This window comes from Ambystoma mexicanum, chromosome 6q (genome assembly GCF_040938575.1).
Source record: "Ambystoma mexicanum isolate Mex_15411 chromosome 6q, UKY_AmexF1_1, whole genome shotgun sequence".
Taxonomy (NCBI): domain Eukaryota; kingdom Metazoa; phylum Chordata; class Amphibia; order Caudata; family Ambystomatidae; genus Ambystoma; species Ambystoma mexicanum.
The window spans coordinates 95,802,937-95,830,333 of NC_090937.1; the positions used below are offsets into that span (position 1 = coordinate 95,802,937).

At 45.2% G+C, this 27,397-nt stretch overlaps 1 protein-coding gene across 2 annotated transcripts in view; it reads left to right on the forward strand.

The window, feature by feature from the left end:
- The window catches only part of LOC138515804 (broad substrate specificity ATP-binding cassette transporter ABCG2-like), a 961,595-nt gene that overhangs the window by 437,546 nt on the left and 496,652 nt on the right, over positions 1–27,397 (forward strand). The window contains exons 6-7 of one of the 2 annotated variants that reach the window (XM_069630540.1): positions 20,237–20,388; positions 21,038–21,145. In XM_069630540.1, coding sequence (XP_069486641.1) covers positions 20,237–20,388; positions 21,038–21,145 — 260 coding nt within the window. The remainder of the gene's footprint in view (positions 1–20,236; positions 20,389–21,037; positions 21,146–27,397) is intronic. The other variant, XM_069630541.1, reaches the window with a different exon arrangement.

A 27,397-nucleotide genomic window follows, 5' to 3' on the forward strand; every position in this document is an offset into this window, starting at 1 on the left:
GTGGAGGCACGGAAGAAGAAGTGGTTTAATCCATCTTCACCGACACACAAAGCTATTGAGAAGATTGTTTTCGACAAAACTCTATCAAGAGATTTGAGGGGACTGACAGAATTCTGTCACACAGGAGGTTTGGATGTGTTCCACAATATGTGCCTAAAGTACAGGCCAAAGCCCTTGCATTTCAGCATACAGGGCATGAGACATAGGACTCTACTTGCCGTCTTGGCCCATAACGAGAATCTCCGCCGTGAACAATCTAGGACTATGGGTAATGTAAGGATGCCTCGCTACACTAAGGCCTTTTCAAAAAGAAGTAAGCAATGGGTGATCAAACCAGTCTATGAGGAAATGGAGTTCGACTTTGTCAAAAGCATTATTGTTGCTGTATTAGAGATGCACAGATATGGAATTTTGAACGTTTCTGTGCAGAGCACTGATCCATTGCCACCCAACATTGCCACTGTGCCATGTCCACCCAAAGGAGAGCTGGTTGTGAAGTACAAAATAAATAATTGTAATACGATTGTCTTTTTGTGAATAAATGTTATTGTACAGTGTGCATACAAAGTACGCTAACCCTGGGTGTCATCTTTGAATTCTCTCTCTATTCACCTCATATTGCTGACCTTTTCTATATGTGTATGTATATATTTTTGTTGATGTAAATAATTTTCGCAATCTCATGTAAATGCTGTGCACTGTTAACCGAGGGGAGGCTTGCGTATTGAAAATATTAAAACAAACAAACAATAAATCTCACTTTCAACTCTACTCCTCAGGTACTTTATACTTTCCCTGACCTTCCCCAAAAAATTAAAGTCTCAATAGTTATGGTTCTTTGGGGCTTCAAAGCTCGCAGACAACGAGGACAAAATTGGGGGCCTTAGAACGCGCCAAGCGAGCCGTTGCAGATGGGAGAGAAGCCAGTTTGCATTTGCACATTGAGGCGCACTACATAGATGGATTTGAAACTTCAAGTTCTCACAGATGGCTTTACTACTGGATGTTGCAAAGAAAGAATGTATGCTCATTTCTAGTGAAGGTCAGCAGGCCCACAACTCGCACTGGCAGTATAAGGTTCTATTGTTTTTTGACCTTGAGAGACAGGGACCATGCCGAAAGAACTTCATTTGAAGGGGGGGGGGTGCAATAACGTAAAGAGACAATAAGGCAGAAAATTCTGAAACTAGACCGAGTTTCATGTTAGTTCAGTATACGAAAAATCGTTGTCAAGAGCACAGTGGGATTTACGGACTGCATTACGCAGAGACACAATGGAAATTGCAAATATAATGTAAGTAACTCTTTAGATACTTTTTACCGGAATGAAGAATTAATGAATGGATGCATGAATAAATGAATGAATGAAGAGGTTGGAAAACGTTTGTGGGACCGTCCTTGTAGCGGGCACATGGGCATGCAGGTCCACATTCCACACGCATGTAGACAAAAAGTCGTTTCTCATTGTGTACTAACCTCGATTTATTTCGTTACTTTTCGCATTGATTTTAGAGCCGAACATACTCCATTGCACTATCCTTGAAAGCAAATAGTTTTAGCTCGGCCGTAATAAATAAAATGAATAATATTAATAAAGATCGGCTGGCGAGACTAATTATACATTTTATGTTTTCAAAACAGGTATATCCTTCCCTATTGCTACTGCCACCAGTTTCCGACACCGGCAGATGGTTTTTTCAACCGCCAGCTGCAGCTTAATGTAAACAACTGCACCATTTTGATGATTTTATGGGACGATCGCCAAGGGCCCATATGCCCTTACGCGGTACTAGCAGCTAGAAGCAACATATCAACCTTTTACGCTAGCCTAGTGCCTACTTGATGGAAGAGCCTTGCGGTTCAACGTGCGACCAAAGTGCTTCTTTTAACGAAAACCAACACCCTGTGTACCATAAAGGAACAGCGCGTGACTCACGATAAACCTTTACGGATTTGCGAATAGAGATAAAAGCAAATAAATGGCATTTGGAGTTCATATGGCAATTGCTGAATATTCTATAAACATTTAATGTCAAATAAATGCACTTTACCAAATGTACCGTTTTGCTGTTTGATTTTAAAGTACAGTTTCATATTCCGAATTGTGGCGCGCTGTGTTGTGAGTTGATCTGTGTTGGTTTCCGGGTTCTGTGTGAAGTCGTGTAGAAGACGACTGGGCGCGTTTGCCTATGCAGCACAGAAACATCACGGAGAGAGGCGGGGAATATGAATGTTTTGATAATGTCAGGCTCAGGGGCAGGGGATATGATTTAGTGCCGCAAAAGCTTGTCAGCCAGGGCAATGGGGGAAATGATAGGATTATCACAAAATGGCAGCTCCCTGATGCCTGTTTTCGCATGCGTTTAATGGACGAAAACTCAGGTATGGTGCATAGGAAATTCTTCTAAAATCGAGCGACTTAAGCTTAAAAACACATGGCCGACCCAACATTTTTTGACCGAACCATTCCTTTAACGTTCAGGGTCACGAATCAGAGTTTTTGGTGTGGTGGAAAATCTTCCTGTTGGGGCCCCTTAGTTTCGGGGTGAGGGGAGTTAGGGCATTGCTCTCTGTCATCTGTCATTTGGGGCTTCAGTTGTGGTGCTTGGCCACTGCAACCAAGGTTTTAACTTTTGTGAACTGGTGATGCATCTCACCGTTGAACAAACAACTGAACAATAAACCAGAACAAAGTTCGAACTGGCCTAGGGGCCCTTGGACCAATGAGAGTCTTCCCTCTCATGGCTGGAGTGAACCGTGGGAGTCCCAAGCTTTCGCTGTGGCATGTTCATGGGATTCAGGATTAATTGCTTGCAGGGTAGACCGCGGCGAGGCCCCTGTAGGAGGGCTGGTTGGGGCGAGCCTATCAGGAGTGTTTCGGGGAGTATATGGTTTTACCTTTCTTCGTAAACCGTGTCCATGCGTTTCGCCTGGGTTTCGGGACTTCTCCCCCGTCTTTGGTGGGGGACGGGCTCCTCAGATCTTCATCGGGGGTAGATGGTTCCCTCGCTCCCAGGATTCCTCCCGCCTCCTTGAGAGAACTGATCTCCCGGGAGTGGCCTTCGAATGTGAACTGTAGGGCGGCTGGGAATATCCAGCAGTATTTGACTCTCCGATCTTGGAGGAAGGCAGTGAGAGGTCTGAGGGGCCTACGCCTACGCTTCTGGACTGTTGATGGTGCGAGGTACTGATACACTTGCAGCTATTTTCCTTGAAAGGTTAGCTCGAGTTGCGATCAGCTGGCGTCTATGATTTCTTGTTTAGTTGAGTAAAAGTGAACCTGGGTGATGACGTCTGGCGGTTCTATTGTGGTGCTCCCTCTGCGGCTTCAAAGCCTGTGGGTTTGGTCCAGTAGCAGCGTCGCTTTGTCACAGTCTGGGAAAAGGGCCTGAAAGAAGTTGCTTACAAAGGGTTGTAGGGCTTGGTCTGAGATTCCGGCAGGGACCCCTCTAATCCATTCATTGTTCCTGGCGGCCCTTTTTTCTGGGTCCTGCTGCTTTCGTGCCATTTCCTCATGTTTTCCTTCTGGGGTCGGTTCTGGAGTTTCTTTTTTATGTCAGCTAGCTGTGCCGTGTGGTCTAGAGTTGGTCTCACTGACTGTGTTCTACTTCCCCCAGCCGATTATCTAGACCCTCCACCTTATTGTTGATCTCTGCCATACAGTTTCGGAATTCGGCTTTAATGTCGGTTAAGAGGGAGTGGATATCATCTTTAGTAGACCAGGGGCATCTGGGCCTCTCTGGGAAATGTGAGCTGGAGCTTCCAGAGTCCTGTTTCTTACCCTTGTCCTGCACGAGAAACATGGTGGCAATGTCTGTAGACTTTTGGGATTTGTAATGCTTTGGCAATTTCTCCTGGTGGGGTCGGGATTAGAGTATCTCTCCTTTTTGTGCTGCTGTAGTTCTCAGGGGGTCCCGTCCCTCAGCTGGTTTCCTTCTTCTCCTTGTGGTGCGCTGTGGTCTTTTCAGCACTATGGTGGTTTGGCCTGGAGGTTGCCTTGCTAGTTGTGGGTCTGGGGGGGGGGGGCTGCCCTTCATCTGGCTTCCGAGAGCATCTCGAGTCCCATGCGGGGGTGGGAGGGCTGTGGAGCTGTTGCTGGGTGCTTCGGGCACTGTCCCCTTCTGGAGCGCTAGAGATGGGGCTGATTCTGGTTGGTGGAGGGTGAGGGGTCAGATGCTTTCCGATGGGGTAGGCCTTGTAGGTGGGCACTGGGGGGGGCTTAGCCAGCCGCAACGGATGCCGTTCCCCCCCGAGGTGCTGGTAGCAGACCAGGCCCTCACTTATGGAGCGGGGAGGGAGTAGTTGCAGGGCCCCTTGGTTTAGGTAATCAAAGTTCTACGGTGGGTTCAGGGAAGGTCATTGTTTAGCTAGGAGGAGGCTTCTCCCCCTCGGGCTGATATGTCTTGCCGTGGCCTGCTGAACTCCTCACCTGGGGGCAGCAGGGCTGCTAGTTGCCACCTAGAGGTGGGCTGTTGTCTGTGCATACCCCCTCTTTCTTTGGTCTGACGCGGCAGGCCTTGTAAGTGAGTGCCAGGGGGGGAGCACCAGCTGGCCGCTGCAGATGCCCTTCTCCCCGAAATGCTGGTGATGGGGGCTGGTAGCAGGCCAGGCCCTCACTTATGAGGTGCAAAGGCAGTTGCTGCAGGGCCCCTTGGATGTGGCGTTGATGTTCTACGGAGGCAGGAGGAGTTGTTGTTTAGCTTGGGGGGGGGTGCTCCCCCTCAGACTGCTGTGTCTTGCCGTGCCACGTGCCGCTTAGCTCTTCACCTGGGTGCAGTGGGGATGCTGGTTGCCACCTAGAGGTGGGCCGTTATCTGTGCCAGCCCTCTTTCTTTGGGCCCTGTCTAGCTGTCACCCCCCCATACCACCGGGACCCGGGTACGGCACGGGCACCGTGGGGGAGAAGGTGGCGTTTGTGTGGGATCAGGGGCGAGGGGGAGGCACTCACAGTTGGTTGCAGGTTCTCTTTCCTTGCCTCTGGCTTCCCGCAGGGTCGATGTGCTCTGCTCCGAGGCCGCTGGGGGAGTTCAGTGCTGCCGGTTGCTATTTCCCTCGCTGTTCGCTCCGAGTCAGTCCACTCCCGCAGCTGTCAGTCCACGGCGGGGACAGGGGCACACTGGTAGCCTCGTATCAGACGTCTTCAGGGTGGGGGAGGGGATCATGCTGGATTTCAGGGCTGTCCAGTCTCTCAGCAGCACCTTGGACATCTTGCTTCCCTCACCCAGTGGGTGCCGCCATCTTGTTGGGAGCCGCAGTGACTCTCTGGAGCAACATAACAAGGGTTTTGTTTAGCCTGCCGGCTCTGTTTTTGCAGTCGAGTTGGCTTCGGTTGTGCTTCACAGGTTCCGCCGTCGGTACCACCGGCCAGGGGAGTTAGCGGTTCATTTATCCCATGGAAATAGCTAATATGGCTCGGGATCCCGTGGAGGCTCTTATGGAGGTGACCTTACTATCGGCGCTCCAAGCCATGCCCCCTAAAAGTGACTACTTTAAAGCAAACAATGTTTCCCAGTATTGACAGCCTTAAGGACATGTCAGTTTCCCCAAAACAGATGAGCAAAAGACAGTGTAGTGAAGCTGTACTGCAAAAAGTACAGGTCAGATAAAAAAATAAAAGCAAAAAGTTTGGGGGTCCATAGAAAGGAAGGAAAGGTACAGTAAAGAGGAATCTACCCTAACACCCATTAATCCAGGTAGCAAAATTAAAATATCAGGTAGTTTATTACCAGTCCAAGTTATAAACGTACAATCCTTCCACCCACATAGTGCACCCTGTTAACCAGGGCCACAACTTGAACCTTTTGCCTGCAGCAGTGTCATTGACCATAGTTTTAACTCAAGTACCTAAACTGCAACCCAATTCCTTTGAGTCCAGTGCAACACTAATGAATCATACAATTCATTGGATGAACTCAAATCATAGTGGCCCTAATCTTAATCCTCAGATGCTTCTTTTGGCAAGGCAGACCTCATGAGTGGGCACTGCCCCAATGTTTTAGAGGGAGAATGTATTGTAGCAACATTTAACAACCGTAGGATAGTACTTGGACTTCTCAAGTTTAACCTAGGGTTTGCACATCAGGGAGCACCAAGATTGGTACTATTGCAGTAACACATTTTTCCCCTTACGATAGGACAGCGAAAACTGAAAAATGTGCAGGGGGAAGGAACGAGCCTTTGGCACTTCAGAATAGATTCTCCCATTGAATACCATGGAAGAAGTAGATTGATTGAATTTGCAAACTTGTAACCAAGCCGGACTTCCTCAGACAACAAGAGGTAATCCTGGTGCAGCGCCAATGATCTCTGCCTTAATGCCTGTAAAACGGAGATCCTTCCCATCGGGACAGGGACTTCACTTGGGGGTCGCCAGGCGTCGCAACTGCGACCCCTGAGGTCTCCCTTGCTACCCATGTATTCTCCCTTGCTACCCCTAAAAAGAAAATACAAAAAAACAAAAAATGTCTTTTTTTTTTTTTTAAAGGTAGGCTCCTGGGCTGGCTGTTGCCAGTGCCATGTGGCTCTTTGTTTCTGAAGTGGTTGGCTTTTTTTTTCAGGCACCTTTAAAAAAACAGGCGGTTAAACTAGTGTAACACTTTGAGCAGTGATGCTAAATAAGAAAGAATAGGAATAACAAATAATGTGTCTTTCTGGAATTCTACACAATAATTGCTACACTCATTAAAGGTTCATTTCAGGCACACTTCAGGGGACGAGTCCCTGATTTAGTCTGTTCTTAAACACCTCAACTCAGCTTTTTATCCTTTTGAATTTGATAAATGAGTACCAACAACGGTTGGGGGATTTTGAATGTATATTTGTTGTATATAAAGCGCTTAAGCATAAGTGCTTTATAATAACGCATCATTATCATTTGGCCTTGGATGTCTGCTTGCATTCACAGTAATTTGGTAATATGGGCCTATACACACTGATCTTAACAATACGTATGGTCATCCATCCCTACATGTAATGTATATCACATTATAGTGATATCGTAACCATATTTTTCGCTGTGTACTATGGAAAAATGCTTTGTGATGACCCTTCCTGTTTTGTCAAGGGGTTCCTTCACATCCTGTGATGTCACTTTGGGATTGGATCAAATGACATCACTTCCTGTGATGTCATCAGTGGTCAAGGTTCGTGTGATGTCACTTCCACTACCCCTGGCATTTAGGTGAAATGACGTCCCTGCATCGGGACCCTTGCTCCTCCCTTCCTTCCTTCCTTCACTCTGGCCTTCCTCTTTGGGCTCTCCGCCAGCGCCCTCTTCTGAAGCCAGAAATCTTGGAGTCATCTTCGACTCCTCTCTCTCCGTCCTCCCTCACACTCAGGACATTGCCAAGAAGTCCCACCTTCAGCTCTTCCATCTCAAAGGAATACTCACTTTTCTCACTTTTCCACAGAGGCTCAATGTGACCCAAGCACTGCTTCTCTCTAGGCTTGACTATTGCAATAGCCTCCTCCTGAATCTACCAGCTTCTACTCTGCGACCCTTCTGGCTAATCCAGAATAGAGCAGTGAGACTTATCCTTGGCCTTAAGCCCAGGGTCCGCATCTGTCCTGCACTAAAAAGTCTTCACTGGCTCCCGGTTGCTGCACAAATTAAACTCAAATTCCTCTGCATGATCCACAAGGTGGCCTGGGCCTGGGGACCACACTATCCTCAACTTTCTTCCTCTAGATTACTACGCTCCTCTGTCTCTAACTCTCTGTATGTAAAGTATTTTGCTAAACAGAGGACAGGTGGTCGTTCACTTTCCTCAGCTGGCTCCATCCTATGGAACAGCCTCCCCCTCCGGCTTGAGCAGGATCTTCTTAAATTCTGGAAGCTCTTTAAGAATCTCCTCTTTACCTCCTCCTTCCCTTCTTCTCTCCCCTGCTAATCCCATAGTTGCTGCGATTGGTGTGATGGGGCCTTAGGCATCCTCTGGGCCCTGACCTTGCGTACCCAATCAGCCCAGCTACTGTCATTCTGCACTTGCACTAACCTCTGTCCTGGTGGCTTGCACTTACACCCCTCGTGGGTCCTGGCCTTGTAACACTCAACATTCCTAGCACTTCATCTGTGGCTCACCCGTGAGCTCAGACTCCACAGCACTGACCCCTGCCTTCTTCATTGTGCGCTTGCACATTCTGAATACTCACTCGCAAGGCATAGATGGTTCGTCCTGTATTCCTCTTCCCCCCAATCCTCTTATATATATTGTGTTTTTAATGAATTTTAATGTATTTTCCACTCCTGCTCCCTCCCTGCCCCGTTGGCGCTTTGAAACAGTATTTCTTAATGTATATGCACCTAACAAGCAAACAATAAAAATAAAAAATAAAATATAAAAATATTGCTGAAGCAATCAAAAGCAATCAAAAATCCAGTCTTAAGCCCACACAATGCTGATTTGTACAGTATTGAAATTTAAACCATGAATGATGAGGCTTCAATGTATTAATGATTCAATGTTAATTATCAGGCTCTTTTTTCCTTATAACATTTCTATTATGGAACATTGCTGTGATTCGATCATCCATTTTGGATCCTATCCCTGCTGAGTTTTTGCATAAATTTGATGTAATGCTACAGGAGATATGGGCCTCATCACGAATTGACCAGTATACCGCCCAACTGTAACATTGTTAGCGCCCACCGATCCGGCAGTATTACAGCCGGATCATGGGTTGGGTGTTAACGGTAAATCCCCATTCCCTATTGGGTCCATTGGATCCAATGGGGCATTTTCGGCTCTAATAACTTGCGCTAATACAGCTGGCAGTAATACTGCCGAAAACAGGGATTTTCACCTGCAGAAAAAAGCTGAAGGTAAAACAGCCCATTTAGCGCCCAACTCGTGACACGGACAGCCCTTAAATGCAGCGGTAATACCGTTACCGCCGAATTTGAAAGCTACAGCCCAACTCGCGATGAGGCCCATAGGCTAGAGAGCCACTACACATCGATGGTTATATATCAATAAGTAGCTCAGCTGTTAAAAACAAGAGGGAAAGAATCTCAGGGGTTCTTTTACTATTGCTCAAAATGGTATTTAGTACTGCCCACAAATGTATAGGCAATTATGCCGAATAACAAGTAATTGAATGGGTAGAGCAGACTGGCATCAGGATGATAAAAATTGTTATAACCGACCGGTCAAGGCCAAACAAAAAGCCGTTTTTAATCATCTTTCTTCAATTTTAATTACAATCTCTAAATCATCAGACACTACTAAGGTTATTTTTCTTATAGCAGGAGATTTTAAGACAAAGACTGGGAGCAGCCCCGTTTCAGGTCTGTTCTACTGTAAGTAGGACTCAGTAAAAAATATTCCCTCCCCGATCATAGATGATGATAGAGTTGATATACATGGCATAATGCTATATAATAGAATGTTCGAATGGTCTTTAGGAACTACACATGGTAGATTTCCCAAAGACATTCCATCAAGGCCAACCTTTTAAGAACACAAAAGAACTTCAATAATGATTTTTTCTTATTCTCTATGAATGATTGGGATACCCAAGCAAGACAGTGACCATTCAGCTTTAACTTTAATAGTAAACCTACAGCATCATAACAAATTACGAGCAGGCAACCCCTTGCTCACTATTCTTAGAGAGATACAGCTACACCCTACTGATGAGGTTCAACCAGACCGAAATACGTGTCTGGGGTTGCTGTTGGTACTCCTGTTCAGAGGAGAATTGCCTAGCATTTCGGTGCTGGACTGCCCCAGGGCAGGACAAAGACTGATATGTTTGGGATATTTCTTCTCTGTGAAAGATGGTGAGCTAAACACTCTGGGTAAGGCTCTTGTAACCAGGACTCATGTCTTGCAGAGAGTCTCCCAGGACCCCCCTTGTTATTTGCATGGATCTAAAGCCAACTGATGTACTCCCTGAGGCCCGCTCCCACATTCACTGGGACACTGTCCTGAACACCCACGCATTACCAGTCCTTCATGGAGACTGCTTAGATCTGATTCTGATTTAGCCTTGATGACTCAGCCACGCCTGATAATATAGTGTCCACTTATAACACACTAACAAATAGGGTAAAACATAGAAATGGTCCAATCGAAACTTACGGTAGATAAAGACTGCGAGAAAACACGACAGGCTCTTTTCTGCGAACTAAAGTCAAAATATAGGTGACCTACCCAAATACCTAGATATTAATTTTGCTCTTGGTCTTAAACCAACCCCTCATATTCTAAAACAAGCCTCAAAGATGATGCAAGCCATGGGTGCCATTTTCAAATTTGCGCATAACTGCAGCGTACAACCAGTAGAAATACTGCTGAAAATATGTCAAGCAAAAGCTAAAACTATTGCCATGTATGGCAGTGGGGTTTTTGGGTTTGGGTATTTTAAGGAAAGCCAATGTATCGAAAATGCCTTCACAAAAAGTGGTTTGGGACTGCCACAGTCTGCTGCCAAACTCGCAGTTCATAGACCTTGTTGGGGCCCCATTACAAGTTGGGCAGTATTCTGGCAGTAAATCTGCTGAAATGCCACCCAACGGAATTACTGTTACTGCCACTTGGACGCTGGCAGAGTTAATTACCATTTATATAGAGTGCATTGGACGCTATGGGGCATTTTTGGCAGGAATTACCACCGGCGGAATAACCGCTGCGGTAATTCTGTCGATTTCGCACATTTTTGGCGGAATGCTTGAGAATTTACCTCTAGCATGCTGCTGGAGGTAAATCCTCCACTCCAGGGCCATACTCATTGTATGGGGGTGCAGGAAAAGTGGCAGCAATTCCGTTACCGCCATTGTTTTCCCGCACCGCCATACTTGTAATGAGGCCCATTGGATCCAGGACGCTTTGATAGTCACTCCTATCCTACTACGCCTATCCGTCTGCAACAACCCTAAAGCTATGCTTTCCAAATAAATTCTACTAAATGCCTGTACTAGGGAAAGGGCTTTGAAAATTACATGGCTAAGAGAAGTAGAAAAACATGTCAATAATGTATTGAGTTGTACAGTGGGAACCCTGGCACATCCCTGTAGGAAGAACGAAATTACTGTTTTTAAAAGGCTGTTAATAAACTTAATAAACTTAATAAACTTACATAAGGCCAATAGATACGCAATTGAAATAGCTAAACAGATTAGCATACAAATGGAGACGTTATTAATGACAGAGTATCGCTCCTTACCTAACTTCCTCGTCTTACTTCAAGCATCGCTTTTTAATAGCTAGGGCTTGCTTTAAATGTCTCAACTTGAATACTGCCCGTGGGATGGGGAGTCCATAGTAGCTCTGAAGACAGGCTATGCCCTTTCTGTCCCACTTTTTTTTAAACGCACTGTCATTTCTTTTTACTTTGCCCTTTATATTCCAATCCAAAAAAAGCAATATCTTGTTTTGCCATTGTCAACCTTTTGAATGCAAAAATGATGGAAATAGCAAGGGGACTTAAGCAATATTTATGTAATGCTCTTAAAATTAGGGAGGATATGATGACAGACATTTAAAAAAAAACTGACTAGCTGTTTAAAGTGATGAATTTTTACATAAGGTGTACTTGGCCTATGATCAACATTACTTTCCTGTTCAAGTAATGACAACAACAATGTTATAACGTTTTACTGTATTTGTCCTGAACATACTTTTATGGGGCTTCATTTCGTGAAGTAAAGTCTGTTGAAAGAATGAACAAATGGGGAGGAGACGATAAGTCAGGACCGCATTCAGGAGAGATAAGGTTAAGCAGCAGGAGTAGAAAGTAGAAACATGGGGAAAACACTCTGAAGAGGGACAGGCTCAGCACAGGGAGGTTACCTGATCATTATAACACAAGGATGCTACTCCAGATTCCAGCTTTCAAGCCGTTCTGGGTGCGGAGGATCTCGTCATCCTGTGACCTCATAACGGCAGCCATATGCCGATGCATCTGCCATCTTGGAGAGGGTAAAACACAGCCACCATCTTGCTTGGTGGTGTCGTCCACGAATGTACTTATTTGCAGAGCCTTGTTTACAAGGGAGACATGTTAAGTATACCTTTATTTTGTAATTATTACAAACGTTGCAAACATATTTCAATAGGCAGCGGCAATGGGAATCATCAAAATACAAAGACGTACAAAGCACAATAAAGAAGATCATACACAAGTACTGAAAAGTACAGTGGTTGTAGACCCTCCCGAGTGGGCAACTACCCATAGAACCGGTTATTTGGCCTTTCTGTGTATTTTTAGGTACTCAGGGTTTCTCCCTAAGTTACCTAGGGCAATCCAAACGTGGACCCCTTGCTCACTGTGCTTAGGGGGGCACAGCTTCACCTCGCTGATGAGGCCTGACTAGGGCGAAAGAGGTGTCTGGGGTTGCTGTTGGTACTCTTGTTCAGAAGAGAATTCCCTAGACAATCCAGACTGTTCATCGATCCAAGGAGCAGGTTATTTGGCTGTGTTCCTTCTTGGTAGAGAGACTCCCAGACCTTTTTGTGCATCATACACAAGTAGATCTTCCAATACATATTCACACATACCTCCCCAGTGCAATTTTATACAAAAGTCATGATATGCATATACATGACAAACATATCCTCAACCTAACATTGAACTTCAATATTTTCTTAATCTACTTGATGAAAGATGCTCAGAATCCATCTTATTTGCTGAATTGTAGGACCATAATTACCATCACCAGACAGTTTCAACGACGTGAGTGACTTTTGTTATCCTATACTGTCTACAGGTTGAGCAAAGTTGTCACCTTGGACTTAAGTGACTAGAAGCTGGTTTCAAAAAGTTGTTGTTAAATGATTAAGCAGCTGAAAATAAATAAACCATTTTTGTAGTTTATTTATCCTGAAGAAGATGGGGCATAAATGGGCCCAAAACCAGTTGTTAATGGTCGTAATGTTGATTGGGCTCACTGGTCTGTGTTGCCATAGTTTCCGATTATACTTTTTCAGTTGCCACCATTACTTGTATAATTATGCAGTGGGCTGTGGTCAAAAGCAGTGCAAAAACCAGCAAAGTCAATGGGCCTCATTACAAATCAGGCGGTCCGGAAATAACGGTGGCGGTAAACCCGCCGCCACCGTTGTTTCCGGACCGCCTGATCCCGACTCCTGCAGGCGGGAGGTGATGTTCCCGCCAGGTTTGACTTGGCGGGTTTAACACTGCCCGCCTGCAGGCGGACGAGGAAACACCGGCAGCATTACGAGATGCTGCCGGTGTTTCCATGATCCCCATTCCCATTGAGTCCCATAGGACTCAATGGGAATGGGGATTAACACCATTCCGCCTCCGTGGATCACAGAGGCGGAATGGTAATACAAGTCCGGCGGTAACCAGGTGGTTTTACCGCCTCGGTTACCGCCGGACTCGTAATGAGGCCCAATGGGTTTTGGCTTTTGGATGTCAAGTGCAGCCTGTGATAGTTTTTCTATGTTTTGGGCTGGGGAATGGGGCTGATGTCACCATGGGGGCCAGGCGTCACCATCCGCTCTGTGGTGCAGTGCTGGGAGGATGTAAACACAGGAATACCCAGTCACCCAACTCATCAACAGCTGTGAAAGAAATACGCCAATTAACTGACATTGGGAGGCAAGGAGAATATAGTAACAACGGGCTTCCACTAAAGTAAGCCTGGGCCCCTGCAGTGGAAGGACCACCTATCTAGACCCAACGATATTAGCCTAACTCTTTACTAAGTGTAGCATCCAGTCTGGACTCATGACCACACTATCATATACCGTTCTTTGTTATCGCAGCTGATGATTTCCCCTATCCAGAAGCCCCTGTTGCTTACTGGATGTTTGTGGTATAATGCTAGTCTGCAGATGAGTACGAGATTTCCACCAACCCTTCCAGATTTGGAAAACTTTTGCCGTAAGTGAAGGATCGGCACATGGCTGGAATAAAGAAGGACCAGACAGGGCAGAGTGACCCATGTAGAATCAGCAGAACGCTGAGTACCACAGCCACAGACCATCAATAATACAAAAATGGTTTGCATTCTCGGAAGTTGAGGCAACCACCAGCTCCCCTGTGTGAGCCTGCAAGATGAGAAGGAAAGCACCAGAGGCAGGCAGTAGAAGATTTGCTACAAACTGGTCTAATGCACCTCTTGAAGGCTCGGTCTGTGGATCCATGCATAGGGTTTCAGACAAATCAGAAGTAAAGAGAAGGAACAGTTTGCATTCCATTGTCCCATCATCGTTCTCAGCAGTTGGGCCGTGCAGCAGAGCATGGGCAACGTTTTTCAGGCCCTGGACATGTCAATAAATGGGTGTAGAGGGGATGTGAGACAGAAGACTTGGCCGGACTCCCTTGAACGTCTGCGCCTGCACTGGTTAATTGGTGAAGGGCTGGGATTGGCTGGTGTCAATAGGTTCACCTGGGTTGCATGATTAAACTGGGCAGACCAAATTCTTAAATGGCTTGTCCATTATCTTGAATGTTATATTTGTTTTGTTGCAGTCTCTATAGATCCACAGGGAATGTGCTATTCCACTTTACTGATGCTACTTCACTCAGGCTGGTGTTTGCTATCACTAGTATGTGTGAAGTAAGGGATTCACCACCCTCCATGGTCTCTCTGTCTGGACCACTCGCAGAGCAATTGCTGCCAGCTTTGTTGAAATTGTTTGTGACCCTATGGAAACTCACTTTGTGGAACACACATCTGGTTGTTACAATCTCCTGCTGCCCACACGGGTCCACGAGTGAGGCCGCACAGGAATTCAGAAAGGGCCTCTGCTGTCTGAGTAAGTTTAAGCAGCGAAAGTCATTTCTTGTGCACGGTTGGGAATGTTTTCTTAGACTGTTTGGAACCTCTTTCTCTTAAAGGCATGAAAAATAATGAAGAAAACATGTGGTAGTCAGGAGACCAGAACTCTGGTAATATGAGGATTACTGTCCTTTCTTCAGGCGGGGTGTCTCTTTGATGTATCAAGGAAGGCTCATATCATGGCCATTCCTGTGACTGTCCCCTCCCTTACGGAGAGGCATAAGTGGGTTGAACAGAGGATGCTACCCATACCATGCCTCGGTCCATCATCCTGAAGCCTGTGGCTAGACCACAAGGGTGGATAGAGATGAACTGATACACTGTGGTCCTTAAGGTATCTGGAATTTTTCATCTTTTGTTTCTTTGATTGTTACTCTCTTTTAAAACGAGCCCATCCTAAACCCTGGGCCCATTTTGTTTGTAAAATAACACAGACTACCGACTTGTCTGTTTATAACTTGGCGGTGACCACATCTGTATGATCACTGCACTTTCCTGCAGATACAAAAATGGTGATTTGTCTTACTGCATTTCATTGCACATGTATGCGGGAGGATACCCCCGCAGCCTCCCCATCCCTCCCATATTTTTATTAACTTTACCTATCCACCCACATATATGTGGTGAAATGGGGCTGTCGAAAATCAACATTTTGGTATGCACAGTAATGGGATGAGCAGTAATGGCATGATACCTTGTTAAGTGATGGCATGACACCCTGTAAACTATGGTGTTAGCAGTGGGATCCCAGACTTTGACCCAATAAATGTTCATCCAAGCTCCATCTCACCCAAGAAATCCTTAGGCAGATTCCCTATTTATGCTTTCTCTTTCAAAGTGAAAGGCATGAGCTTAGGAGACAATCGGCTTTGGTCTAGGGCACCACATTATGACTCAAATACCCAAGGTGCCCTCTTATCTCCTATGCAGAACACAAGGAGATATCTAAGAGGGACAAATGTATAGTGCCTTGCCTACATGGCTTTTGGAAGCATCCCAGCAGGAAAGCAAAGGGAATACAGTTATGCATATACAAAGATGCAAATCAATACAAAACAGATTTAGTATGTCTGAGAATGGCCACATTACACAGCATATTCAACTTCAAAGACATTTAAAGTATATTAGCTAGGCATAAGTCAAGTTAAGAAGCCAAGTGGAGAATCAGAATTTCAGCAACAGAGCTTTTTTCAATGCCTTGCACTTGAACATCTGAATGCCATCAGAAGAGTCAAAGATAAATTCCACCCTTGTCATTTTTTGACGTGTGTCATGAATGCAGGGTGTGCAGATGGTGGGGACATGGCCAAACTTCTGGCAAAGATTGTGCTGGTGGACAGCTCACAGGTTAAAGGATTGCCTTAGAGATGGAGCAAGCTTGCTCTTCGCAATTCATCCTTTCATCCTTCAGAGTTCGATAAACTGGCTACTAGTAACATGGGCAATAATAACAGCTATTATTACAATGCTCAGAAGCAGGAGGAATCCGGCATGAGGGACGATATAAAAATCTGTTATTGTTGTGAGTGTTAGTATTATTATTGATAACACATAATAATATGATTATTTTTATGAGCCATAACCTAAAAACAGCAGCTATTATAGTGCACCAAAACCAAAAAAGTACAATACGACGGAGGTGTGAAAATCACAATACATTGTTCCAGCACTGGGATAATGTGGGGGCAGAACATCACAAAACTGCAGCAGAAATGTGTGGAAGTATCATTACAACAGTGAGGAGCAAACACATCAGCCTCGCTGTAACAGAACTGCCCTAGATCGCAATGTCCCTCTACAATCCCTCCATGTTCATGTTATACTGCCGGTGGTTTATGGACCATAGGCTACTGGTGAGGTCGCTTTAAAAGCATTCTGTAAGGGGGAATGAACAGCAATAAAGAAGGGTATCACAGTAAGAGCCACTCTTAATGTCTTTTACACCACTCTTGACACCACGTATTTAATGCTTGTGCTTTCAAGGTCATCAAATTTCCACATATAGAGGTATTGGTGGGCGGAAGCTCCCTGACCAGTAGTGTGTCTCTCCTGGCTGCAGGCCGAGGAGTGAATATTTGAGTAGTAGACTCCTCTTCTGTCTACACATTTTTAACTATGGTCAAATGTAGTGCTCCAAAACTCAGGTTTCCATATTGATGAAAAGCATGAAAAACGGCAGCACCAATGTGAATTTGGTACTGGCGTGCAGATTGTTGTGAATGTACAAATTCTGTTTGTTTTGTTTAGAAAATGTATTGTATTGTATTCTATTGTATTGGGTTATTTATATAGCGCTGTTTCCCCATTTGTATGGCGCTTTGTGGTAGAAACGCCCTTGGTGATCGTAATCAATGTGCTGGAGTTTTTAAGGGTTTTAGATTTAGAGATACATGTGTGCATTTTCGTCGGTCTAGGTAGCTGGCTAGGCTCGACTAAGCAGCCCAAAAAAGGTTAGGCACGTGGGTGGGCGCTGTTGGTGGTTTGCGATAGAGTGCTATTGTTGAAGAGTCAATGTGTGGCCAGCTATACCGAATGTCTTTTCCTTTTAGTCGCTGTATGCTAGTGGATGAGGTGTTGAGGTACGTTTCAGTGCGGACAGCTATATGCACTGCTAAACCGGAAGGGCATAGCTGCAGCTGCATTCTATGGTGCATGGATGTTTGGCTGTGCCTGCGGCCTGTGTCCACAGATGTGGTGTAGATATACGTACCGTAGGCTTCGATGTTGTTCGGCTGCAGCGATCTTTGTCCAGTGTAGACGGTATGGTCTCCTTATTCGTGGTCTCTCTGAGGCGAGAGTCTGAGTGGTCAGAGCGAGTGAGATTTTTGCGGTGTGCCACAGTGAAAGCTGCTGGCGTCCCTGGTGTATTTGTCAGGTAGGAATGTTGTTGTTCATGGGCGCTATTTTGTCAGGGTGAGCTGATGTGAATGTTGACGTTCGTGTTGTAGTTGGAGCAGGAGTAAGGTTTAGTGTGGTATGCCTGAGCAAATGTTGCTGGCTTCCATGCAGTATTTATCGTGTAGGCATGTTGTTTTGCATGGGGCAACAGTTTTTCAGGTGAGCCGTGCGAATGCTGCCGGCATTAGAGCTGTGATTGGTGTATATGAATGTGTTGTTTGAGATAAGGGTATGTGTTCAGGATGAAGTTGGGAAGAGCCAGGTATTTAGGGCCTTTCTGAACTTCAGGTGATTTTCAGTGTTGCCAATGTGTAGGGGTAGGGATTTCCAGATAATTGGTTCTTGGATCTGAGGTGGTGTGTTGGGATTGCACTCTGATGATGGTCTATTTAAAGCATCAGGACCCACCCAGCCTGGAGGAGTTGTGAGGTGGGACCACTAGGCATTATGCTGTGCAAGATCTGAGATTCCTTGAGGGCCGGTAGGGCTGGATTTTGTCTTGAAGGAATTCCGGGCCAGTGTTGTGGATGGCGCAGTGGATGATGCACATGGCTTTAAAGGTAGTGTGTTGGCCAGTCGGTAGCCAATGGAGGACTTTTAGTGTAGGGCTGATGTGCTCTCTGGTGGGTAGGTTAATGATCAGGTGTGCTGCCGCGTTTTGGACTCTTTGGAGTTTCCTCAGTTGAAACGCTCTTGTGCCTAGGTAGAGGCAGTTTGCGTAGTCTCATTGCGGAATAAGATGAGGGAGTTGATGGCCGAGAAACGGTGGGGATAGGTGAGGTGAAGGAAAATACACATGAGAATACGTAGATGGAAGAAACAGGTTTTAGATACAGAGGTGGTGTGTTGGGATTGCACTCTGATGAAGGTCTATTTAAAGCATCAGACTTACTCAACACAGCCTAAAACAAAAAACTACTCCCCTTGATCAGATTCCTTCTCCTCACTAAGGCAAATATTTCTGCCCTCTGTTTTCCCCCAAATACTTTACTATCTTCCAATGTAGGTACCATTTATGAGGAATTAAGTTTATGCTATGTTGATTCATACTGCACACCACTACCACCCAGGGGCAGTCTGCAGGCGCTCTTAATACCCAAGTAGCAATATTGCACACCTGCCTACCCTTCCTATACATTCTCTTGCCAAAAACGTTGATTTTTGAATGTTTTCTTTTTTTTGTCTTTTTAGTTTTGATTGTTAGGTGGGTTGACAGCCACAGGTGTAGATTTATTTTGAATGTAATGCTCTCCTTGCCTCACTGAGTGGCAAAAGACCAGGTTTTGCTCATGAAATAGAACTTCATGGCATGTGGCATTGTGGTCCATAGCAGCAGCACCTTCCTGAAATAGAAGATATTGAGACATCTTTCAATTCATGTAGATCACTTTCAGTACGAGCATCAGATAATCAGACTCTACAAATGCACCACTCTATTTTATTAGCAGGTTGAAATATGTATAGTGCAAAATGGCATTAAGTATGAGTCATTTAAAAACAGACTTTATAATATTTAAATGACTGCATACGTTAACCAATTACTAGAATACTCATTGCAAAATTGGGAAGTTCTAGCATTAATAGTGTCTCTATGTGCAGTATAAGTAATTGAATCGAAAGAAGGACAGCAACATTTCACAGACTGACAATTCTGTAGTCCTGCTTTTGTCTTCCGTTCTTTGCCAATCTTACTTTGCCTGTCTTCAGCAGAAAAAATAATTGCCTGTTTACTGGCCTTGGCTGGATTAAAGGTGTTGCATGAATATAAAATGTACAGAAAAGCATCATATGTCCGGCAAGACTCAGGGGGAAACAAGGAGGTGACAATAGGAGAGAGATACTGGTGAAAATGGCTTGCCCAACATGGCTGACACAGAAGTGCAAGAATTGAAGGTTCCTTTGCTTTCTGCATCACGTGGCAGCTGATTGACACCAGGATCACTGTAATGTGCACTTACAAGAATTCTGCAAAAGAGTCAAGGCTTTCTGTAGTCAGTCCTAAAAGGAGGGCAGTTAGTTGTTTGTGAGTCATTACAGTTAGACTATGAATTGCCAAATCAATCCATCGGGTGACTCACTTAAGGCCGAGAGCACTCACCATACGATCCTGTATTTAGTGGGGCAAGCTGCTCCACCTTCTTTGTTCTAACCCTAATTAGAGAATACAACCCACCAAAGGCAGCAGGTTTGTGTGCCATCAAGAGCCCCCCTTTGTGTCTCTGAATAATTAGTGATCTTGGATTACCTCACTCACAAGTTTGTTGGACACATGCATTTAGAAACAAATCTTGTGCTTGTCGATTCCCCTGTGCTTCACTCATGGGCAATGGGACATGCGTGTTACAACTCTAAAACTCACCTGAATGTATATCAAACCACCCTGACATCTCCCATTGCACAATTAAAATTGAAGGAACTGTAACTTTTCTGTGGTAGGACTTGGACCACACAATTTGAGGAAACATGACAAACTAGAAAAAAAGGATAGCGTTCAGGTTCATCGTTTTGATTTCAGAATCAACTCAGGAGTGTAACGTTAGTAGCGGTTGCTCTTCGTAAGTAATTCATTTGTTGGTTTGTGTTTAGGTTGTCTCGACGAGGAAAAACCATCATCTTCTCGATTCACCAGCCCCGGTATTCCATCTTCAAGCTGTTTGATAGCCTGACCTTGCTGGCAAGTGGGAAACTGATGTACCATGGAACATCCGAGAAAGCATTGCCGTACTTCACATCCATCGGTTTGTCTACATTCACGGAATAAGTCAAGATTGTTTGGACTGCTTTACACTCTTAATGAGCTATAGGATTTTATTTCTACTAGAGATCTATATTTCTCAACTTAACTATATGTTTCTGGTGTTCATATTTTATTTGTCTAGTATCTAACTATTCATTTTGCTATCTTTGACCAGTGTGTGCTCTTTTTGAAGGTACCTCCACATGCCCAGCCTTTAGTAGCATCATCACCCCATGTAAACCTTTGCTCAAAAAGCTGCAAACAGCCACTCTAGAAATTACTTGTGAATTGTGGGTTCTCTTTCTGTGGTTTAAATGACCACATTACTGGATGTAGCTCACAGGCATATTGTAAAATGTGAGAGTTTACCGCCAACACAACCAGAAGTTGCAACATGTTCCATGTGCACTATGTCAAAGGCCTACCTTCCTTTCCACATGGTCTAACTCCAGAAAATACATTGATTTTAATCTCATGTGTTTAATGAAAGGATCCTTACTGGTTTAGATTGGTAAGGTAAGTCAGTACTAGAACAGGCATAGCTGTGGGTAGGTGGCAGACCACGCCAATGTCTTTCATCAGTTATCTTTTCTATCTATTGCATTTTAAATTATTCATTTTGCAGATAACTCTCTTGCTTGTTTTTTCAGGGTATGTCTGTGAGTCATATAACAATCCTGCTGACTTCTTTCTGGATATCATCAATGGAGACTCAACTGCTGTGGCACTGAATAATAATTTGGAGGACATTTATTTAGGTGTGTAAACGTTTGTTGTTTTCTACCCTTATTCATTTGAAATGATGAAATAGTCCTAACTGATACTCACATTATCCATGTACGGAGAATTGACAATTGCTGGCACGCTGATCTTTTTTTAGTGATCAGGTCTAAGGGAATCTTTATCAATATGCGTGTCTAATGCAACCAACACTTTTTGGGATACCGGATCCAATTCACAAAGATTTGCACTGGAACAAATCGTGAGATGCATATGAGCACTTGCTTGCCAATGCTTGATTTCCGATAGCCTACAACTGGAGGAAATCAGCAGGTGCCTGGATCATAACTGGGATGCCATAGAGCTAATATTTATGAATTGCATTTTCGGATGAGCATATCCAGATTTTCTCCAGTTCAGATATGCAGAAGCAGGTGCCAATCAGAGATCCAATTGCATGTCCTTTTTTGCTCCAGCACAAAAACTTATGAATCAGGCCTGTCATGTGGATGTTCAGGTTGGTGTTTATTATTACATTTGAAAAATAGAATGTTTTATGAAAGTCAAAGCTCAAATGTATTTAATATGATTTTTTTATTAAGTTTTACATTTGAAAAGCTGACATCAAAAATCATATACAATTCTAAACGAGCTTTATTTATCTCAGGTTTCAGACTGAAAGAAAAGATATGTCTCTTTTTTACTTTCTCTGTTAGCGGGCCCTTGCTGTGCGCTTTGCGTTTCTAGATCCCATGTCTTGGCACAACTAACCCTGCCTGTCCTTGTCCTTTTGAGACTGACGCTTGCTCGCTTAGCACCTCTTGGGCAATGATGGGGACTGACAGGTTTCTGAATATTTTTGGAATTAGTAGTCGTAGGCCCAGCTGTAGAAAGATTGCCCAGCTCTCGATTTCCAAGTTAGACTTGGAGGTGAAGCATCTAGTATTCAATAGTCTTTTTTTCCCAAGGATCTAATCCTGGATTTTGTATTTCTTCTGCAGGTACCAGCAAGAAAAATTGCTCAGAATCGCAGCTTTCGGTGACCCTTGATATAGACACATTGATTTACATCTTATTTTTGTAAAATTAATGTTATACCCACATACTAAGAAGGTAGTGATCCCCATTTGTGGATTTAGCCGTTTGAGATTAGTGCTATAATAATGAGACACACTTTTTTACTGATCCGGCAGAGGTGCGCGACTTCCTGGAGTCCCTGCCTAAGGACTGAGATGATGTGTGCAGGGCATGGGTGGTGGTTTATATGGCCTGTGTTTGGGATGACACAGGGACCATGCAACCTACTGTGCCTAGTTGCTGCTAGCGCTATGTCGATAGATGAGCGTGGTATACTTGGAGACGGGTGGGTCTGCTATACTGTGTGCCACCGGTGTTAGTATTGTCATCAATGTAACAATGCAGTTTATCCGCTATGATCCTGGAAGTTGGTGGCCTCTTCCTCATGGGAATTGTACAAGGGTGGGCCAATTGGGTTGTGGAGTCCGACATCTCCGGTTTTACACCCAAGTTGTTAAGGGGTGGCTGTTGGGGGTGGGGGGGGTGGCAGCTGGGGTGAGTATTTTGCTGCAAGTTAGGGTTGGGCAGTGTGGGTGGGTAGGGCAGTGTGGGTTTGGGGTTGGGGCCTTGTGGATGGTGGGGGTGAAAGTTGAAAATGGTTCACATCTCACTGGGGGCTGTTATATTGCTGACTGACTGTATGCGCAAGGAAACTGCGGGCGGGGTTGGTGTGTGCTATGCGATGGATTACACAGCCAGGGATAGCCTTCCCTGAACACTATCGGACCATTCCCCATTAAAGTGGATGATTCATTTGGGTAGAAATTGAGTGGTTTCAACCTTTTGGCAATTTAAGGCCTTGGCGGATATAGTCTTCCACAGCCAGGTGCAAGATCTTATACTGTCGTATTTCAAGGACAATCTGGTGTCTGTGGACTCGATGGCTATCATGTGGGAAGCCTTTAAGGTAGTTTTAAGGGGCCAGTGTATGGCGGTGGAATTTGGGGTCTTGAAGGCTATAAGGCACCGCCTCGTCACGACTGAGCTTGAGTTGAAAGGATTGAGGGGTCAGTTGGGCGATGGAGACAATGCATGTACGTTGCTTCTCATTAAGGAGGCACTAGGCAGGTACAGCTCTGAAGCGGACCGAGAGGTTAAATATTTGACTCGACCAGCAATGTCTAGGAAATATGGTGAGGAGGGGAGGCCGGGCTTGCGACTTGCAAACATTATTAGGAGAGAAGAGGGGGGGTGGCTGCTGTTGCAGCAGTGCGTACTGAGAGCAGGCAAGTGGTGTCTGACCCGGATCAGATCGAAGACACATTCCAGAGTTTCTATGAACGTCTATATAGGTTGAGGGGCCATGCAGATGAGATCCTGCTTAATGAGTATCTCTGGGGCGCATCTCTGGTGACATTGGCCACAATGCAGTGAAGTAGTTGGATACCCCAATCAGGTTGAGAATATTTTGTCAAGTATCAGGACGCTGCCCTCATTTAAGGTGCTGGGTACTGATGGTATTAGCTGAGTTTCACAAAGTATTTGACTCTGGATAGGTGGGGTACATGTTGAGTATGTGGCAGGGGGCCATGCAGACGAGGGTGCTTCCTCCTTCTCTTTGTGAGGCAGTGATCACCTTGATTTTGAAGTTCGGTAAGGACCCCCAAGTGTGTGCCTCATATAGGCCTATTTCATTACTTAATTTGGATACGAAGATCTTTGCAAAACAATTAGCGGGTAAGTTACTTCTCTACATGTCATCTATTGTTCATTGGTACCAAACAGGCTTTATTCCTGGTCGATCCACTGAACTTAATCGTGGAGACGACTATTTGCCATTCTTGCACAAATAGACCATAAGTCCCAAGCGGTAGCCGCCTTTTCGATGTAGTGAAAGCTTTTGATTCAGTGGGGTGGGAGTTTTTGTTTTCTGCGCGATGGGTGATAGGCATTCCGGGTTATTTTCTGAGCACGGTGCAACTCTTGTATGAGGGGGCTAATGCCACATAGAGATGTTTGGTAATGCTAGGCTGCATTTCTCTTGGGGCGGGGGACCAGGCTGCGTTGCCCATTGTTGCCTCTACTCTTTGCAATTGTGGTTGAGCCACTGGTGGAACATATCCAGAAATGTCATTTTGAACTGGGACTCGCTATGGGAGCTGGTGTCTCTCTATGCAGACAATACTGTGCTTGATTTTAAAAACCCAGAAAGTAATTTGGCCCCGTTGACAGAGGAGGTGAAGAACTTTGGGGGAATTTCGGGATTTTGCATTAATTGGGTAACTCAGTACTGTTTCCACTGAACAAGAGTACAATGGCACCCTCAAATATGGGCTCCTACAGGTGCGAGCAGAGGACTGTCCGTTATCTGGGGATACAATTCAGTAGGACTCGTGACACTTTGCTGAAGGAAAACCACTTGGCTTATTGTCAGGATCTCCGGGTGAAAATAGATGGTTGGTGCGCCTTGCCCATTGCCTTGTTGGAACGTATAGCGATAGCCAAGATGGTATTGGTGCCAAAATAAGTATATGTTTTTCAAAATGTACCTGTGGTGTTTTTTCTTTTCAGAACTGCGTAGCCTGATGGTTTCGACGGATGTGGCATCCAAAACAGTCCTGCGTCAAATGGGATACGTTGATGAAGCCTTATGAGTATGGTAGGGCCTAGCGGTCCCTGATATGGAGTTGTATTTCTTGGCTACCCAACTCAATTTCGTGGTTTACTGGATGCTGGGAGCTGCTGTGTACCCCTATGTGCGCATTGAGTGATACTCAATGCCTCCTCATTCATTGCAAAGTGTGTTACTGTCGTTGTCAGTGCATGACTGCTGTAAATTTGCCCCAGTTGCTTGCACGGTTCATGTGTGGAGAAGGGTTCTTGCACGTATGGGAGCAGAGGTTCCGAACGCCACAACGCTCCGGCAATGGGCTGTGGAGGCCTTGCTCCCAACTTGTGACCAGGCTTTGACTAGAGAATGGGATGAAATGGGTATCAGATTTATGTTTGATATGTATCCGGACGGGGTTTTCGTGAGTTATGATTAATTTGTGATAAGGTGGGCCATAACTTCTGACTAGCGTTTCAGTATTCTCGCATGCGGGTGGCTTTGAAATCTTGGTCACCATCTTTCCCGCAGGAACCAACCACTGTTACAGTACCTGGTGGCCGCAATTCAGGCTAAACACATGGGGCCTCATTACGAGTGCTATTGGTGCCATGGCTGCCTCCAAACTGGGGTCCGGGTCCGGCTCCCTTGAATGAGGAATTGCTGGGTCTTTCCAACCTTGGAGGACCCGGTATTTCCACATTCAAAAAACCCATCCCCATTCCCATTCGAGCCTAATGTGGAGGGAGCTAATAACGGGCCCGTAATGACGGGCACGTTATTAGCTCCGTGGTCCCCTTGCGGGACCCGCAAAGGACGTCTGGTCTGACTAGACATTCTGAGCGGGTCCCACAAGGGAACCTCGTAATACCATCACCGGCACCATTACCAGCACCGTTAAACCCATTCCGCCCACCTCGTAATGAGGCCCATAGTCTCTTCCATTTATAAAACCATTATGAACAGCACTCCGACAGGGCTAAGGGATGTAGGGCAAAGTGGGAGGCAGATGTGGGGACTTCACTTTCTGATCGTTTTTGTTTTCAGCGCTACTGGCGGTATGCATTACGGGTTATTTTCTGAGTGCAGTGCAACTCTTGTATAAGGGATTAACTCCTGCACATGGATGTTTTGTAAACGCTTGACTGCATTCCTCTTGGAACGGGGCACCAGGCAGGGCTGCCCATTGTCGCATCTACTCTTTGCAATTGCGTTTGAGCCACTGGTGGCATGTATCCAGAAATGTCATTTTGAACGGGGACTTGCTATCGGAGGCAGGCATAGCTGATGTCCCTCTACGTGGAGGATATTGTGCTTTATCTTAAAAACCCAGAAGCTAACTTGGGCCCGTTGACAGTGGAGGTGGAGACCTTTAGGTTGTTTTTCGGGACTTTGCATTAATTGGACTAAGAGGGTACTGTTTCGACTGAACGAGAGTACGCTGGCACCCTCAAATATGGGCTCCTACAGGTGGGAGCAGAGCACTGTCCGGTATCTGGAGATATAAATCGGTAAGACTTGTGACACTTTGCTGGAGGAAAACCACTTGGTTTATTGTCAGGATCTCTGGGTGAAAATAGGTGGTGCACCTTGCCCATTTCCTTGTTGGGACGTATAACGATAGCCAAGATGATTATATGTTCTGAAAAATGTACCTGTGGTGTTGTTTTTTCTCCAGAACTGCATAGCTTGATGGTTCGACTGACGTGACATCCAGAACAGTCCCGGGATAAATAGGATACGTTGATGAAGCCTTATGAGTTTGGGGGATTAATGGTTCCTGATATGGAGGTATATTTCTTGGATGCGCAACTCCATTTCGCCGTTTACTGGATGCTGGGAGGTGCCATGTACCCCATGTGTACATTGAGTGATACTCGGTCCGTCCTCATTCGTTGCAAAGTGTGTTACTGTCGCTATCGGTGCATGACCGCAGTAAATTTGACCCAGTTGCTTGCACGGTTCAACGTGTGGAGGAGGGTTCTTGCGCATATGTTTGTTTGTTTATTATTTATAGCGCGCGCCAGACCCGAAGGTAACCGGGCGCGTTGTTCAAGGATACTTTAAACTTTACAGGTTACGCATGTTTACAAGTAGTGGTTATACATGGTAGAAATTACATAATGCAGGACAGTAAGGAGAATATACATTGTGCATAATATATACATATAACATAATATATACAGGAAATATGCAGTAGGAAGATAGAGAGTATATAATTATGTACATAGTCCGTCTGCAGAACAGTGGTTATGTTGGTGTAGGGCAGGACTATCGGTCATTTTCTTTGATCCAATTGATACAGTTAGATCTGAAGAGAGCGTAGGATTGGGGAGATCTCAAGCCGGACGGGAGGGAGTTCCAAAGCTGGGCAGCTTTGACCGGGAAGCTGTTTCCTCCGGCCGTACTTAGTTTAAATGGGGGTATCACTAACTGGTTGGAGTATGCTTCTCTGGTGGGTCTAGTGGAGATTTTTCTGTTGAATCTAACAGCTAGGTATTTGGGTGCTAGATGGTTGATACTTTTGAAAGTTAGAGAAGCTGTCTTGAGTTTGATTTTGTCCGCTGTGGAGAGCCAGTTAGATTGTCTTCTAGCCTCTGAAATATGCTCCCTTCTTGGAATTCCTAAGGCAGCTCTAAGAGCATTGTTCTGTAGTGTTTGAATC